Consider the following 14316-nt stretch of genomic DNA (forward strand, 5'->3'; position numbering starts at 1 on the left):
CAACAGTGTGTCTGCAGTGAATACACAGGTAACACAGTCAGATGGCAGTTAAAGAAATTAGCCAATACCAGACTTTGTGTTAAAAGATAACAGGAATACATTTCATGATGACAGACCAATAAAGTCACATTTACCAGTAAATAGGAATATGATGAAAGCTTTGACAAAATAGCAAGTTAAGCAACCATTTGTTCCTTTTTTCAACAAACTGCTTTCAGTAGTGTGTCTATTAAATCTTGGATGCCATCTTTCATCTAAGCTTGAATGCATTCTGTACTTGAAGTTACAGTCATTAGTAAAAAAAATCTTACATTTTCCTGCTCTGAATGCAGTTTGTACAGAAGCTCCTCGACTTACAATGGGGTTATGTTCCATGAACCCATTGTTAGCTGAAAATATCGTACGTCGAATATGAATATGATAAATAAATACAGTAAATAAATAGCTACTGTCACTGAATGAGTAAATAAATAATTACTGCAACTAAATAAATATCAGTATTGAAAATTTAATAAATGAATACAAGTTTATCCTATCAATAAATGAACGGCACTGTACAGAACAAAAAGTTTTATTTTACTGTACTATTCTCAAGTCAAACTATCAAACTGAGCCATCGTAAAGTCGAAATATTGTGTGCCAAATCATTTTAAAGTCAAAATATCATAAGTCAAACCTTTGTAGAGTCAAAGTATCACAAGTTGAAACATTGTAAAGCGAGGAGCATCTGTAGTTCAGTTAGATTATCAACTCTAGTTATTAATGTTCAACCTCATGACTGTTGAGCTGCTTCTGTGTGAAGAACTTCCTCCCACAGCGGTGGCACATGACCCGCCGCTCACCATGGCGGAGAATGTGCGAAGCAAGGAGAGCGCGGTGAGGGAACACAGCTGGGCACCGATCACACATGTGCATGGTGCTGAAAATGAGCACTATACATTAAATCTTCAGAGGTGACTAAAATGCCAGGGGTGAGGGACTAGTAACCCCATCCCCTGTATAAATTACTAAATGTAAGAAGATAAACTTCAAGATGTTTCTTCTTTTTGAGTGACCCTGCCTCAGTGGGAGATGGCTGGAGTGCTTAAAAAATTAAATGTTTTTAAGATAAGATAAGATAAGATTTCGTTCGGATTTTTAACCCCGGAGGGTTAGCCACCCAGGATAACCCAAGAAAGTCAGTGCGTCATCGAGGACTGTCTAACTTATTTCCATTGGGGTCCTTAATCTTGTCCCCCAGGATGCGACCCACACCAGTCGACTAACACCCAGGTACCTATTTGCTGCTAGGTGAACAGGACAATAGGTGTAAGGAAACATGTCGGAATTTCCACCCGCCGGGAATCGAACCTGGGCCCTCCATGTGTGAAGCGGGAGCTTTAGCCACCAGGCCACCGGGCCACGTACTATACCATATTTTACGGCAAACAAGACGCTCTAGTGGGCAACCCCTTCCCAATTCTGACTGGCTAAATTTTGGAAAAGAAAAAGATAAATGGTACTTCAGTCTCCAAGATGCTGGATAAATTTATGAGACTTATTTTTTGGAAAAACAAAAATAGCGTCTTTGAGGCTGTAAATTATGGCAAGCTATTTTTTTTTTAACACGTTGGCTATTTCCTACCGAGGCAGGGTAAGTTATATATTAAATAGAATTTTTTTTTTTTAAATGGCATCTGCAATGACTCCTAAGTTATGTAGCATATAATGCTGACAATTACTATTTGAGGAGAAAAATTTACAGAGTATTTTGTTTCTCAATTTTATATATATATATATATATATATATATATATGATATATATATATATATATATAATATATATATACAGTGGACCCCCGCATAGCGAACTTAATCCGTGCAAGAGGGCTGGTCGTTATGCGAAATGTTCGCTATGCGAATTAATTTTCCCCATAAGAAATAATGGAAATAAAATTAATCCGTGCAAGACACCCAAAAGTATGAAAAAAAATTTTTTTACCACAAAAAAATGTTAATTTTAGTACACACAAACTGAAAAAGGCATGCACAATTACATGACACTTACTTTTATTGAAGATCTGGTGATGATTGATGGGATGGGAGGAGGGGAGAGAGAGTGTTAGTGTTTAGAAGGGGAATCCCCTTCCATTAGGACTTGAGGTAGCAAGTCCTTTTCTGGGGTTACTTCCCTTCTTCTTTTAATGCCACTAGGACCAGCTTCAGAGTCACTGGACTTCTTTCGCACAACATATCTGTCCATAGTGGCCTGTACCTCTCGTTCCTTTATGACTTTCCTAAAGTGTTTCACAACAGTGTCATTGTAATAGTCACCAGCACGGCTTGCAATAGCTGTGTGAGGGTGATTTTCATCAAAAAAGGTTTGCACTTCAAGCCATTTTGCACACATTTCCTTAATCTTTGAAGTAGGCAATTCCTTCAATTTCTCTCTCCCCTCCTCTGAACCAGTTTCCCCAGGTCTGGCCTCTTGCTCTTGAAGTTGATCTATCAGCTCATCAGTGGTTAGTTCTTCATTGTCCTCCTCCACCAACTCTTCCACATCCTCCCCACTAACCTCCAACCCCAAGGACTTCCCCAATTCCACAATTGATTCCTCAACTGGTATACTACTCCTCTCAGGGTTAGCCTCAAACCCTTCAAAATCCCTTTTGTCTACACATTCTGGCCACAGTTTCTTCCAAGCAGAGTTCAAGGTTCTCTTAGTCACTCCCTCCCAAGCCTTACCTATAAGGTTTACACAACTGAGGATATTAAAGTGATCCTTCCAAAACTCTTTTAGAGTCAATCCAGTGTCTGTGGTCACTTCAAAGCACTTTTGAAACAGAGCTTTTGTGTACAGTTTCTTGAAGTTGGAAATGACCTGCTGGTCCATGGGCTGCAGGAGAGGAGTGGTATTAGGAGGCAAAAACTTCACCTTAATGAAGCTCATGTCCCCATAAAGTCGCTCTGCCACGTCTGTAGGATGACCAGGGGCATTGTCTAACACCAGGAGGCACTTAAGGTCTAATTTCTTTTCAGTTAGGTAATCTTTCACATTGGGGGCAAATGCATGGTGTAACCAGTTATAGAAAAATTCCCTAGTGACCCATGCCTTACTGTTTGCCCTCCACAGCACACACAAATTATCCTTGAGGACATTCTTTTGCCTGAACGCTCTGGGAGTTTCAGAGTGATACACTAATAAAGGCTTAACTTTGCAATCACCAGTAGCATTGGCACACATGAGAAGAGTAAGCCTGTCTTTCATAGGCTTATGTCCTGGGAGTGCCTTTTCCTCCTGAGTAATGTAGGTCCTGCTTGGCATTTTCTTCCAGAACAGGCCTGTTTCATCACAATTAAACACTTGTTCAGGTTCCAGTCCTTCAGTTTCTATGTACTCCTTGAATTCATGCACATATTTTTCAGCCGCTTTGTGGTCCGAACTGGCAGCCTCACCATGCCGTATCACACTATGGATGCCACTACGCTTCTTAAATCTCTCAAACCAACCTTTGCTGGCCTTAAATTCACTCACATCATCACTAGTTGCAGGCATTTTTTTAATTAAATCGTCATGCAACTTCCTAGCCTTTTCACATATGATCGCTTGAGAGACGCTATCTCCTGCTAGCTGTTTTTCATTTATCCACACCAATAAGAGTCTCTCAACATCTTCCATCACTTGCGATCTTTGTTTCGAAAACACAGTTAAACCTTTGGCAACAACAGCTTCCTTGATTGCCGTTTTCTTGCCCACAATAGAAGCGATGGTTGATTTTGGTTTCTTGTACAACCTGACCAGGTCGGTGATACGTACTCCACTTTCATACTTATCAATGATTTCTTTCTTAATTTCAATGGGTATTCTTACCCTTTGAGGTGTAGGGTTGGCACTAGAAGCTTTCTTGGGGCCCATGGTCACTTATTTTCCACAAACAGCACCGAAAACACTGTAATAATACGAAATATTCCGAGTGTATGCTTGAATGTTACCGCGGAGGCTAGCTGGTAAACAATGGGACGGGCGGCACATGTGAGGCTGGCTGAGGGCCCACATTGGACGCGTCTCGAACGAAGTTCGCTGAGCGGGTTTTTGTCTACTATGCGGGGCAAAATTTTAGCGGACAAAGCGTTCGCTATGCGGAATGTTCGCTATGCAAGGCGTTCGCTATGCGGGGGTCCACTGTACATACATATATATACAGTGGACCCCCGCATAACGATTACCTCCGAATGCGACCAATTATGTAAGTGTATTTATGTAAGTGCGTTTGTACGTGTATGTTTGGGGGTCTGAAATGGACTAATCTACTTCACAATATTCCTTATGGGAATAAATTCGGTCAGTACTGGCACCTGAACATACTTACGGAGTGAAAAAATATCGTTAACCGGGGGTCCACTGTATATATATATATATATATATATATATGTATGTATGTATATATATATATATATATATATATATATATATATACGTATATATATATATATATATATATATATATATATATATATATATATATATATATATATATATATATATATATATATAAATATAGGGAGGTACCACCTCTAGAACTGTCATGGGGACCCTCATCCTCAGAGAAAAGAATAAACTTGCTTCAGGGAAATATATATATATATATATATATATATATATATATATATATATATATAATCTATATATATATATATATATATATATATATATATATATATATATATATGTCGTGCCGAATAGGCAGAACTTGCGATCTTGGCTTAAATAGCAACGCTCATCTTGCCACATAGGACAAGTGAAAATTTGTTTATGCAATAATTTCGCCAAAATCATTCTGAACCTAACGAAAAAAAATATATTTGATTGTGTTTGTTTAGTACTAAATTATTGTAAACGTATTTAAAATATATTTAGTTGGGTTAGGCTAAAATAAATTGCTCTTGTTATAATAAGGTTAGGTAAGTTTTCTAAGATTCTTTTGGTGCAAAATTAAAAATTTTTGCATTAACATTAATGAAAAAAATATATCTTTAAACGTATAAGAGAAAATTTCAGAAAGGACTTAATTTTAAATGAGTTCTTGCTAATTGACCAGTTTTACATATTCGGCACGACATATATATATATATATATATAATTATATATATATATATATAATTATATATATATACATTTATATATATATATTTTTATATTTATATATATATTTATATTTATATATATATATATATATATATATACAGTGGACCCCCGGTTAACGAACTTTTTTCATTCCAGTAGTATGTTCAGGTGCCAGTACTGACCGAATTTTTTCCCATAAGAAATATTGTGAAGTAGATTAGTCCATTTCAGACCCCCAAACATACACGTACAAACGCACTTACATAAATACACTTACATAATTGGTCGCATTTGGAGGTGATCGTTAAGCGGGGGTCCACTGTATATATATACACAGTGGACCCCCGCATAACGATTACCTCCGAATGCGACCAATTATGTAAGTGTATTTATGTAAGTGTGTTTGTACGTGTATGTTTGGGGGTCTGAAATGGACTAATCTACTTCACAATATTCCTTATGGGAAAAAATTCGGTCAGTACTGGCACCTGAACATACTACTGGAATGAAAAAAGTTCGTTAACCGGGGGTCCACTGTATATATATATATATATATATATATATATATATATATATATATCTATATATATATATATATATATATATATATATATATATATATATATATATATATATGCAATAAGATCACAGTAAACAGGTGATTTCAGAATATGCAAAACAACCACTCTGAAAGAATAGAGAAATTCTAAGCGCTTTCGTGACTACTCACATTATCAAGGAACTATGTATATACAGTGGACCCCCGGTTAACGATATTTTTTCACTCCAGAAGTATGTTCAGGTGCCAGTACTGACCGAATTTGTTCCCATAAGGAATATTGTGAAGTAGATTAGTCCATTTCAGACCCCCAAACATACACGTACAAACGCACTTACATAAATACACTTACATAATTGGTCGCATTCGGAGGTAATCGTTATGCGGGGGTCCACTGTTTATATATACATATTTTTTTTTTATTATCACACTGGCCGATTCCCACCAAGGCAGGGTGGCCCGAAAAAGAAAAACTTTCATCATCATTCACTCCATCACTGTCTTGCCAGAAGGGTGCTTTACACTACAGTTTTTAAACTGCAACATTAACACCCCTCCTTCAGAGTGCAGGCACTGTACTTCCCATCTCCAGGACTCAAGTCCGTCCTGCCGGTTTCCCTGAACCCCTTCATAAATGTGCTCTTGGGAGATTCTGAAGAGAAGTTGCAGAGATTGGTGGATGAATTTGGTAGGGTGTGCAAAAGTAGAAAATTAAAAGTGAATACAGGAAAGAGTAAGGTAATGAGGATAACAAAAAGATTAGGTGATGAAAGATTGGATATCAGATTGGAGGGAGAGAGTATGGAGGAGGTGAATGTATTCAGATATTTGGGAGTGGACGTGTCAGCGGATGGGTCTATGAAAGATGAGGTGAATCATAGAACTGATGAGGGGAAAAGGGTGAGTGGTGCACTTAGGAGTCTGTGGAGACAAAGAACTTTGTCCTTGGAGGTAAAGAGGGGAATGTATGAGAATATAGTTTTACCAACGCTCTTATATGGGTGTGAAGCATGGGTAATGAATGTTGCAGCAAGGAGAAGGCTGGAGGTAGTGGAGATGTCATGTCTGAGGGCAATGTGTGGTGTGAATATAATGCAGAGAATTCGTAGTTTGGAAGTTAGGAGGAGGTGCGGGATTACCAAAACTGTTGTCCAGAGGGCTGAGGAAGGGGTGTTGAGGTGGTTCGGACATGTAGAGAGAATGGAGCGAAACAGAGTGACTTCAAGAGTGTATCAGTCTGTAGTGGAAGGAAGGCGAAGTAGGGGTCAGCCTAGGAAAGGTTGGAGGGAGGGGGTAAAGGAGGTTTTGTGTGCGAGGGGCTTGGGCTTCCAGCAGGCATGCGTGAGCGTGTTTGATAGGAGTGAATGGAGACAAATGGTTTTTAATACTTGACGTGCTGTTGGAGTGTGAGCAAAGTAACATTTATGAAGGGGTTCAGGGAAACCGGCAGGCCGGACTTGAGTCCTGGAGATGGGAAGTACAGTGCCTGCACTCTGAAGGAGGGGTGTTAATGTTGCAGTTTAAAAACTGTAGTGTAAAGCACCCTTCTGGCAAGACAGTGATGGAGTGAATGATGGTGAAAGTTTTTCTTTTTCGGGCCACCCTGCCTTGGTGGGAATCGGCCAGTGTGATAAAAAAAAAAAAAAAAAAAAAAAACAGCTCCGACACACGCACTCCACTTTTGTACTTTGCAATTATCTTTTTCTTCATTTCATAAGTCATTAGCGACTTTTTTCTCAAAGGGTTGGCACTGGGAGCTTTCTTGGGGTCCATGGTGACTTATTTTGCAGAAACAAGCACCAAACACAGCGATAATATGGATAATATGGAATGTACCGAATGTATCCTCAGATGAGCGCACACTGGCTGGCTTGTAAACACTGGCACACATGGGGCAGTTCAGGCCACACCTGGACACGTCTTGTACGAATCGTATCGAATACTGGGTTTTCAATCGAATACCGAGGAAAATTTTTTGCGATATAATGCATCGAATACCAATGCCATCGAATACCGGGGGTCCACTGTATGTATGTATGTATGTATGTATGTATGTATGTATGTATATATATATATATATATATATATATATATATATATATATATATATATATATATATATATGTATATTATATATATATGTCGTGCCGAATATGTAAAACTGGTCAATTAGCAAGAACTCATTTAAAATTAAGTCCTTTCTAAAATTTTCTCTTATACGTTTAAAGATATATATTTTTCATTAATGTTAATGTAAAAAATTTTAATTTTGCACCAAAAGAATCTTAGAAAACTTACTTAACCTTATTATAACAAGAACAATTTATTTTAGCCTAACCCAACTAAATATATTTTAGATTTGTTTACAGTAATTTAATACTAAACAAACACAGTGAAATATATTTTTTTCGTTAGGTTCAGAATGATTTTGGCGAAATTATTACATACACAAATTTTCACTTGTCCTATATGGCAAGATGAGCGTTGCTATTTAAGCCAAGATCGCAAATTCTGCCTATTCGGCACGACATATATATATATATATATATATATATACATACATACATACATACATACATACATACATACATACATACATACAGTGGACCCCCGGTATTCGATGGCATCGGTATTCGATGCATTATATAGTTTGTTGGATTATGTATTGGTAGATAAAAGACTGTTGAGTAGGCTTCAGGATGTACATGTTTATAGAGGGGCCACAGATATATCAGATCACTTTCTAGTTGTAGCTACACTGAGAGTAAAAGGTAGATGGGATACAAGGAGAATAGAAGCATCAGGGAAGAGAGAGGTGAAGGTTTATAAACTAAAAGAGGAGGCAGTTAGGGTAAGATATAAACAGCTATTGGAGGATAGATGGGCTAATGAGAGCATAGGCAATGGGGTCGAAGAGGTATGGGGTAGGTTTAAAAATGTAGTGTTAGAGTGTTCAGCAGAAGTTTGTGGTTACAGGAAAGTGGGTGCGGGAGGGAAGAGGAGCGATTGGTGGAATGATGATGTAAAGAGAGTAGTAAGGGAGAAAAAGTTAGCATATGAGAAGTTTTTACAAAGTAGAAGTGATGCAAGGAGGGAAGAGTATATGGAGAAAAAGAGAGAGGTTAAGAGAGTGGTGAAGCAATGTAAAAAGAGAGCAAATGAGAGAGTGGGTGAGATGTTATCAACAAATTTTGTTGAAAATAAGAAAAAGTTTTGGAGTGAGATTAACAAGTTAAGAAAGCCTAGAGAACAAATGGATTTGTCAGTTAAAAATAGGAGAGGAGAGTTATTAAATGGAGAGTTAGAGGTATTGGGAAGATGGAGGGAATATTTTGAGGAATTGTTAAATGTTGATGAAGATAGAGAAGCTGTGATTTCGTGTATAGGGCAAGGAGGAATAACATCTTGTAGGAGTGAGGAAGAGCCAGTTGTGAGTGTGGGGGAAGTTCGTGAGGCAGTAGGTAAAATGAAAGGGGGTAAGGCAGCTGGGATTGATGGGATAAAGATAGAAATGTTAAAAGCAGGTGGGGATATAGTTTTGGAGTGGTTGGTGCAATTATTTAATAAATGTATGGAAGAGGGTAAGGTACCTAGGGATTGGCAAAGAGCATGCATAGTTCCTTTGTATAAAGGCAAAGGGGATAAAAGAGAGTGCAAAAATTATAGGGGGATAAGTCTGTTGAGTATACCTGGTAAAGTGTATGGTAGAGTTATAATTGAAAGAATTAAGAGTAAGACGGAAAATAGGATAGCAGATGAACAAGGAGGCTTTAGGAAGGGTAGGGGGTGTGTGGACCAGGTGTTTACAGTGAAACATATAAGTGAACAGTATTTAGATAAGGCTAAAGAGGTCTTTGTGGCATTTATGGATTTGGAAAAGGCGTATGACAGGGTGGATAGGGGGGCAATGTGGCAGATGTTGCAAGTGTATGGTGTAGGGGGTAGGTTACTGAAAGCAGTGAAGAGTTTTTACGAGGATAGTGAGGCTCAAGTTAGAGTATGTAGGAAAGAGGGAAATTTTTTCCCAGTAAAAGTAGGCCTTAGACAAGGATGTGTGATGTCACCGTGGTTGTTTAATATATTTATAGATGGGGTTGTAAGAGAAGTAAATGCGAGGGTCTTGGCAAGAGGCGTGGAGTTAAAAGATAAAGAATCACACACAAAGTGGGAGTTGTCACAGCTGCTCTTTGCTGATGACACTGTGCTCTTGGGAGATTCTGAAGAGAAGTTGCAGAGATTGGTGGATGAATTTGGTAGGGTGTGCAAAAGAAGAAAATTAAAGGTGAATACAGGAAAGAGTAAGGTTATGAGGATAACAAAAAGATTAGGTGATGAAAGATTGAATATCAGATTGGAGAGAGAGAGTATGGAGGAGGTGAACGTATTCAGATATTTGGGAGTGGACGTGTCAGCAGATGGGTCTATGAAAGATGAGGTGAATCATAGAATTGATGAGGGAAAAAGAGTGAGTGGTGCACTTAGGAGTCTGTGGAGACAAAGAACTTTGTCCTTGGAGGCAAAGAGGGGAATGTATGAGAGTATAGTTTTACCAACGCTCTTATATGGGTGTGAAGCATGGGTGATGAATGTTGCAGCGAGGAGAAGGCTGGAGGCAGTGGAGATGTCATGTCTGAGGGCAATGTGTGGTGTGAATATAATGCAGAGAATTCGTAGTTTGGAAGTTAGGAGGAGGTGCGGGATTACAAAAACTGTTGTCCACAGGGCTGAGGAAGGGTTGTTGAGGTGGTTCGGACATGTAGAGAGAATGGAGCGAAACAGAATGACTTCAAGAGTGTATCAGTCTGTAGTGGAAGGAAGGCGGGGTAGGGGTCGGCCTAGGAAAGGTTGGAGGGAGGGGGTAAAGGAGGTTTTGTGTGCGAGGGGCTTGGACTTCCAGCAGGAATGCGTGAGCGTGTTTGATAGGAGTGAATGGAGACAAATGGTTTTTAATACTTGACGTGCTGTTGGAGTGTGAGCAAAGTAACATTTATGAAGGGGTTCAGGGAAACCGGCAGGCCGGACTTGAGTCCTGGAGATGGGAAGTACAGTGCCTGCACTCTGAAGGAGGGGTGTTAATGTTGCAGTTTAAAAACTGTAGTGTAAAACACCCTTCTGGCAAGACAGTGATGGAGTGAATGATGGTGAAAGTTTTTCTTTTTCGGGCCACCCTGCCTTGGTGGGAATCGGCCAGTGTGATAATAATAAAAAAAAAAAAAATATACATACACACACACACACACACACACACACACACACACACACACTAGGGCTCCACTTATATGGCGGGCTAGGTTCCAGGCTGTCGCCGGAAAGCAGACATCGCCGGAAGGCAGAACACCATTTTTTTCCATTTATAAATGCATATAAATGCGAGACAACAAGTTTACACTAAATTATATTAAGTTAGTAATAGAACCAGGCATTAAAAACACACAAAGTAAAATACATTCACAGTAAATTCATTACTTATCTTAAAGCATTTGTAATCTTAATGTAGGGAGAGAGGTGAGTAGTACTTATTTGTAGGAAGTCAGGTGCAGGTAGCCCAGGTGTAGGTAGCACTGGCTCCCTGTCATACTTAATATATGATATTTAAAACATCCCAGAGATGTAAAATACACAGAGTACACTCATTATTTACCTTAAAATATGTGTAGTCTTAATGTAGGAAGAGAGGTGAGTAGTATTTATTTGTAGGAAGTCAGTGTAGGTAGCCGGTAGGTGTAGCCCGCCTGGGCTACACCTACCGGCTACCTACACTGTGGCCCAGAGCAATATTATTAACATCAACATGCCTTGTTCACTGAATTTAATAATTTCTAACAACTACCTTTAGATGCCATCATAAACGAAGGTAGAAGTAATGAATAATTTATGGCGAAAATTGTAAACAAAAGCAGAGTGAGGGAGTGGCTGGGCCAAACGCAGATTCATACATGTTTTCTCTGATGGCTGAGCAGAGAAAACGTAATGTTGTCCCTCCGCCCGGCTACCACACAGGCCCACAAGTATTATTATCAGAGCACACATAAAATATGCAATAAATGCTAGACAACAAGTTTACACTAACTTATATTAAGTTAGCAATAGAAATAGGCATTAAAAACACAATAAAAGGTAAGGTACACACAGAGTACACTTATTACTTACCTTAAAATATTAATATTAATGTGTGAGAGGTGAGTGGCAGGGTGTTTATTGAATAAAATCACAATGGCACACCATCATCCTCTAACTTGGCACTTAAAGCAAGAGGCTTACGACTTCTCTTTTTATCACAGCTAACCTTAGACACCATCATCAATGAGAGCCAACTAGTTAACGAAAGAGTAAACGAGAGAGAGAACGAGATACAGAGTTGAGACAATGTAAGAACACAAACTGAACAGGTAGTGGACGATCATTTGGTCAGGCGAAGTAAATGCGTATTAATGTGTGTCTACTTTTAGTTCATTCACGTCCATTTGTAAGAGTTTGTAAAACATTTACCTCAATATTTTTTTATTATAATAATAATTACCTCACAATACAAATACTCTTACATTGTGTACAAGTTGTACGAGTTAGTTCAGAATAAACAAACAGCAACACACCATTTTTAGAGTGAATGAAGATAATAATATTAATAATAATAATAATAATAATAATAATATTATTATTATTATTATTATTATTATTGTCATTAATACAGTGGACCCCCGGTTAATGATATTTTTTCATTCCAGAAGTATGTTCAGGTGCCAGTACTGACCGAATTTGTTCCCATAAGGAATATTGTGAAGTAGATTAGTCCATTTCAGACCCCCAAACATACACGTACAAACGCACTTATATAAATACACTTACATAATTGGTTGCATTGGGAGGTGATCGTTAAGCGGAGGTCCACTGTATTAATAATAATAATAATAATAATAATAATAATAATAATAATAATAATAATATTATTTATTATAAAAAGCACTAAACTCACAAGGGTCGTGAATTGCTATATATAGAGTAAAAGCATAGGAAAAGAATATTTTTCTACAGGTATCCCCCAGTTTGACAAGAGAAAACGTAATTCTTCCGACACTACCTACACAGCTGCTTGGTAAACAAATCTCATATTTACGTAAATTTTTATTCTGTGAGTGTATGTATCATGTTTATATGCTATGTAATGGGTTTCATATATAATTTTGAGGAAAATATCATAGATGGATTAATGAAAATGCCTATATTGATGTAAAATAAGACATTTAGTGTGCCCAAGAGTGATTATTATTATGTAGTATTGGTGTCATGAGTAGAGAGAGACCTAGCGATTTTAATGTGTACCTGCACACCAGCACAGTGTGTAAGTATATTTAGGTACAGGTACACTTAAATATAATTATCAGAGTACATATAAAATATGCAGTAACTTTAAAACACTTGAAATTTTGGAAAGTTTCCTGACATAGTAGACGAGGTCACGGAAAATGTAAACAAACCAGGTGGGGGGCGCCGTATTTGAAAGACCGCTTGCCGTATAGCAAATTTTGGTCATAATTTGACATCGCCGTAAGGCGAAATGCCATAAAGCGGGGCCTTACTGTATATATATACAGTGGACCCCCGCTTAACGAACACCTCCCAATGCGACTAATTATGTAAGTGTATTTATGTAAGTGTGTTTGTATGCGTATGTTTGGGGGTCTGAAATGGACTAATCTACTTCACAATATTCCTTATGGGAACAAATTTGGTCAGTACTGGCACCAGAACATGCTTCTGGAATGAAAAAATATTGTTAACCGGGGCTCCACTGTACAGTGGACCCCCGCATACCGTTGGCATCACATAACGTTAAATCCGCATACCGCTACATTTTATCGCCAAGATTTTGCCTCGCATACCGCTAAAAAACCCGCTCAACGCTGTTCGTCCGAGACGCGTCTAATGTGCGCCCTTAGCCAGCCTCACATGTTCCCCCGGTGACATTGTTTACCAGCCAGCCTCCGCGGTAACATCCAAGCATACAATCGGAACATTTCGTATTATTACAGTGTTTCTGGTGATTTTATCTGCAAAATAAGTAACCATGGGCCCCAAGAAAGCTTCTAGTGCCAACCCTACAGGAATAAGGGTGAGAATTACTATAGAGATGAAGAAAGAGATCATTGATAAGTATGAAAGTGGAGTGCGTGTCTCCGAGCTGGCCAGGTTGTATAGTAAACCCCAATCAACCATCGCTACTATTGTGGGCAACAAAAAGGCAATCAAGGAAGCTGTTCTTGCCAAAGGTTTAACTGTGTTTTCGAAACAGAGATCGCAAGTGATGGAAGATGTTGAGAGACTGTTATTGGTGTGGATAAATGAGAAACAGATAGCAGGAGATAGCATCTCTCAAGTGATCAAAAGTGAAAAGGCTAGGAAGTTGCATGAGGATTTAATTAAAAAAATGCCTGCAACTAGTGATGATGTGAGTGAATTTAAGGCCAGCAAAGGTTGGTTTGAGAGATTTAAGAGGCGTAGTGGCATACATAGTGTGATAAGGCATGGTGAGGCTGCCAGTTCAGACCACAAAGCAGCTGAAAAATATGTGCAGGAATTCAAGGAGTACATAGAAACTGAAGGACTGAAACCTGAACAAGTGTTTAATTGTGATGAAACAGGCCTGTTTTGGAAG

At 38.4% G+C, this 14316-nt stretch overlaps 1 protein-coding gene across 1 annotated transcript in view; it reads right to left on the reverse strand.

Annotated features, from left to right (window-relative positions):
* LOC138854542 (zinc finger protein 2-like) overlaps positions 1-14316 on the reverse strand; it is a 65717-nt gene that overhangs the window by 4698 nt on the left and 46703 nt on the right. The window contains exon 4 of the mRNA XM_070098400.1: positions 772-919. Coding sequence (XP_069954501.1) covers positions 772-919 — 148 coding nt within the window. The remainder of the gene's footprint in view (positions 1-771; positions 920-14316) is intronic.

Source organism: Cherax quadricarinatus, chromosome 62 (genome assembly GCF_038502225.1).
Source record: "Cherax quadricarinatus isolate ZL_2023a chromosome 62, ASM3850222v1, whole genome shotgun sequence".
NCBI classification, from domain to species: Eukaryota; Metazoa; Arthropoda; class Malacostraca; order Decapoda; family Parastacidae; genus Cherax; species Cherax quadricarinatus.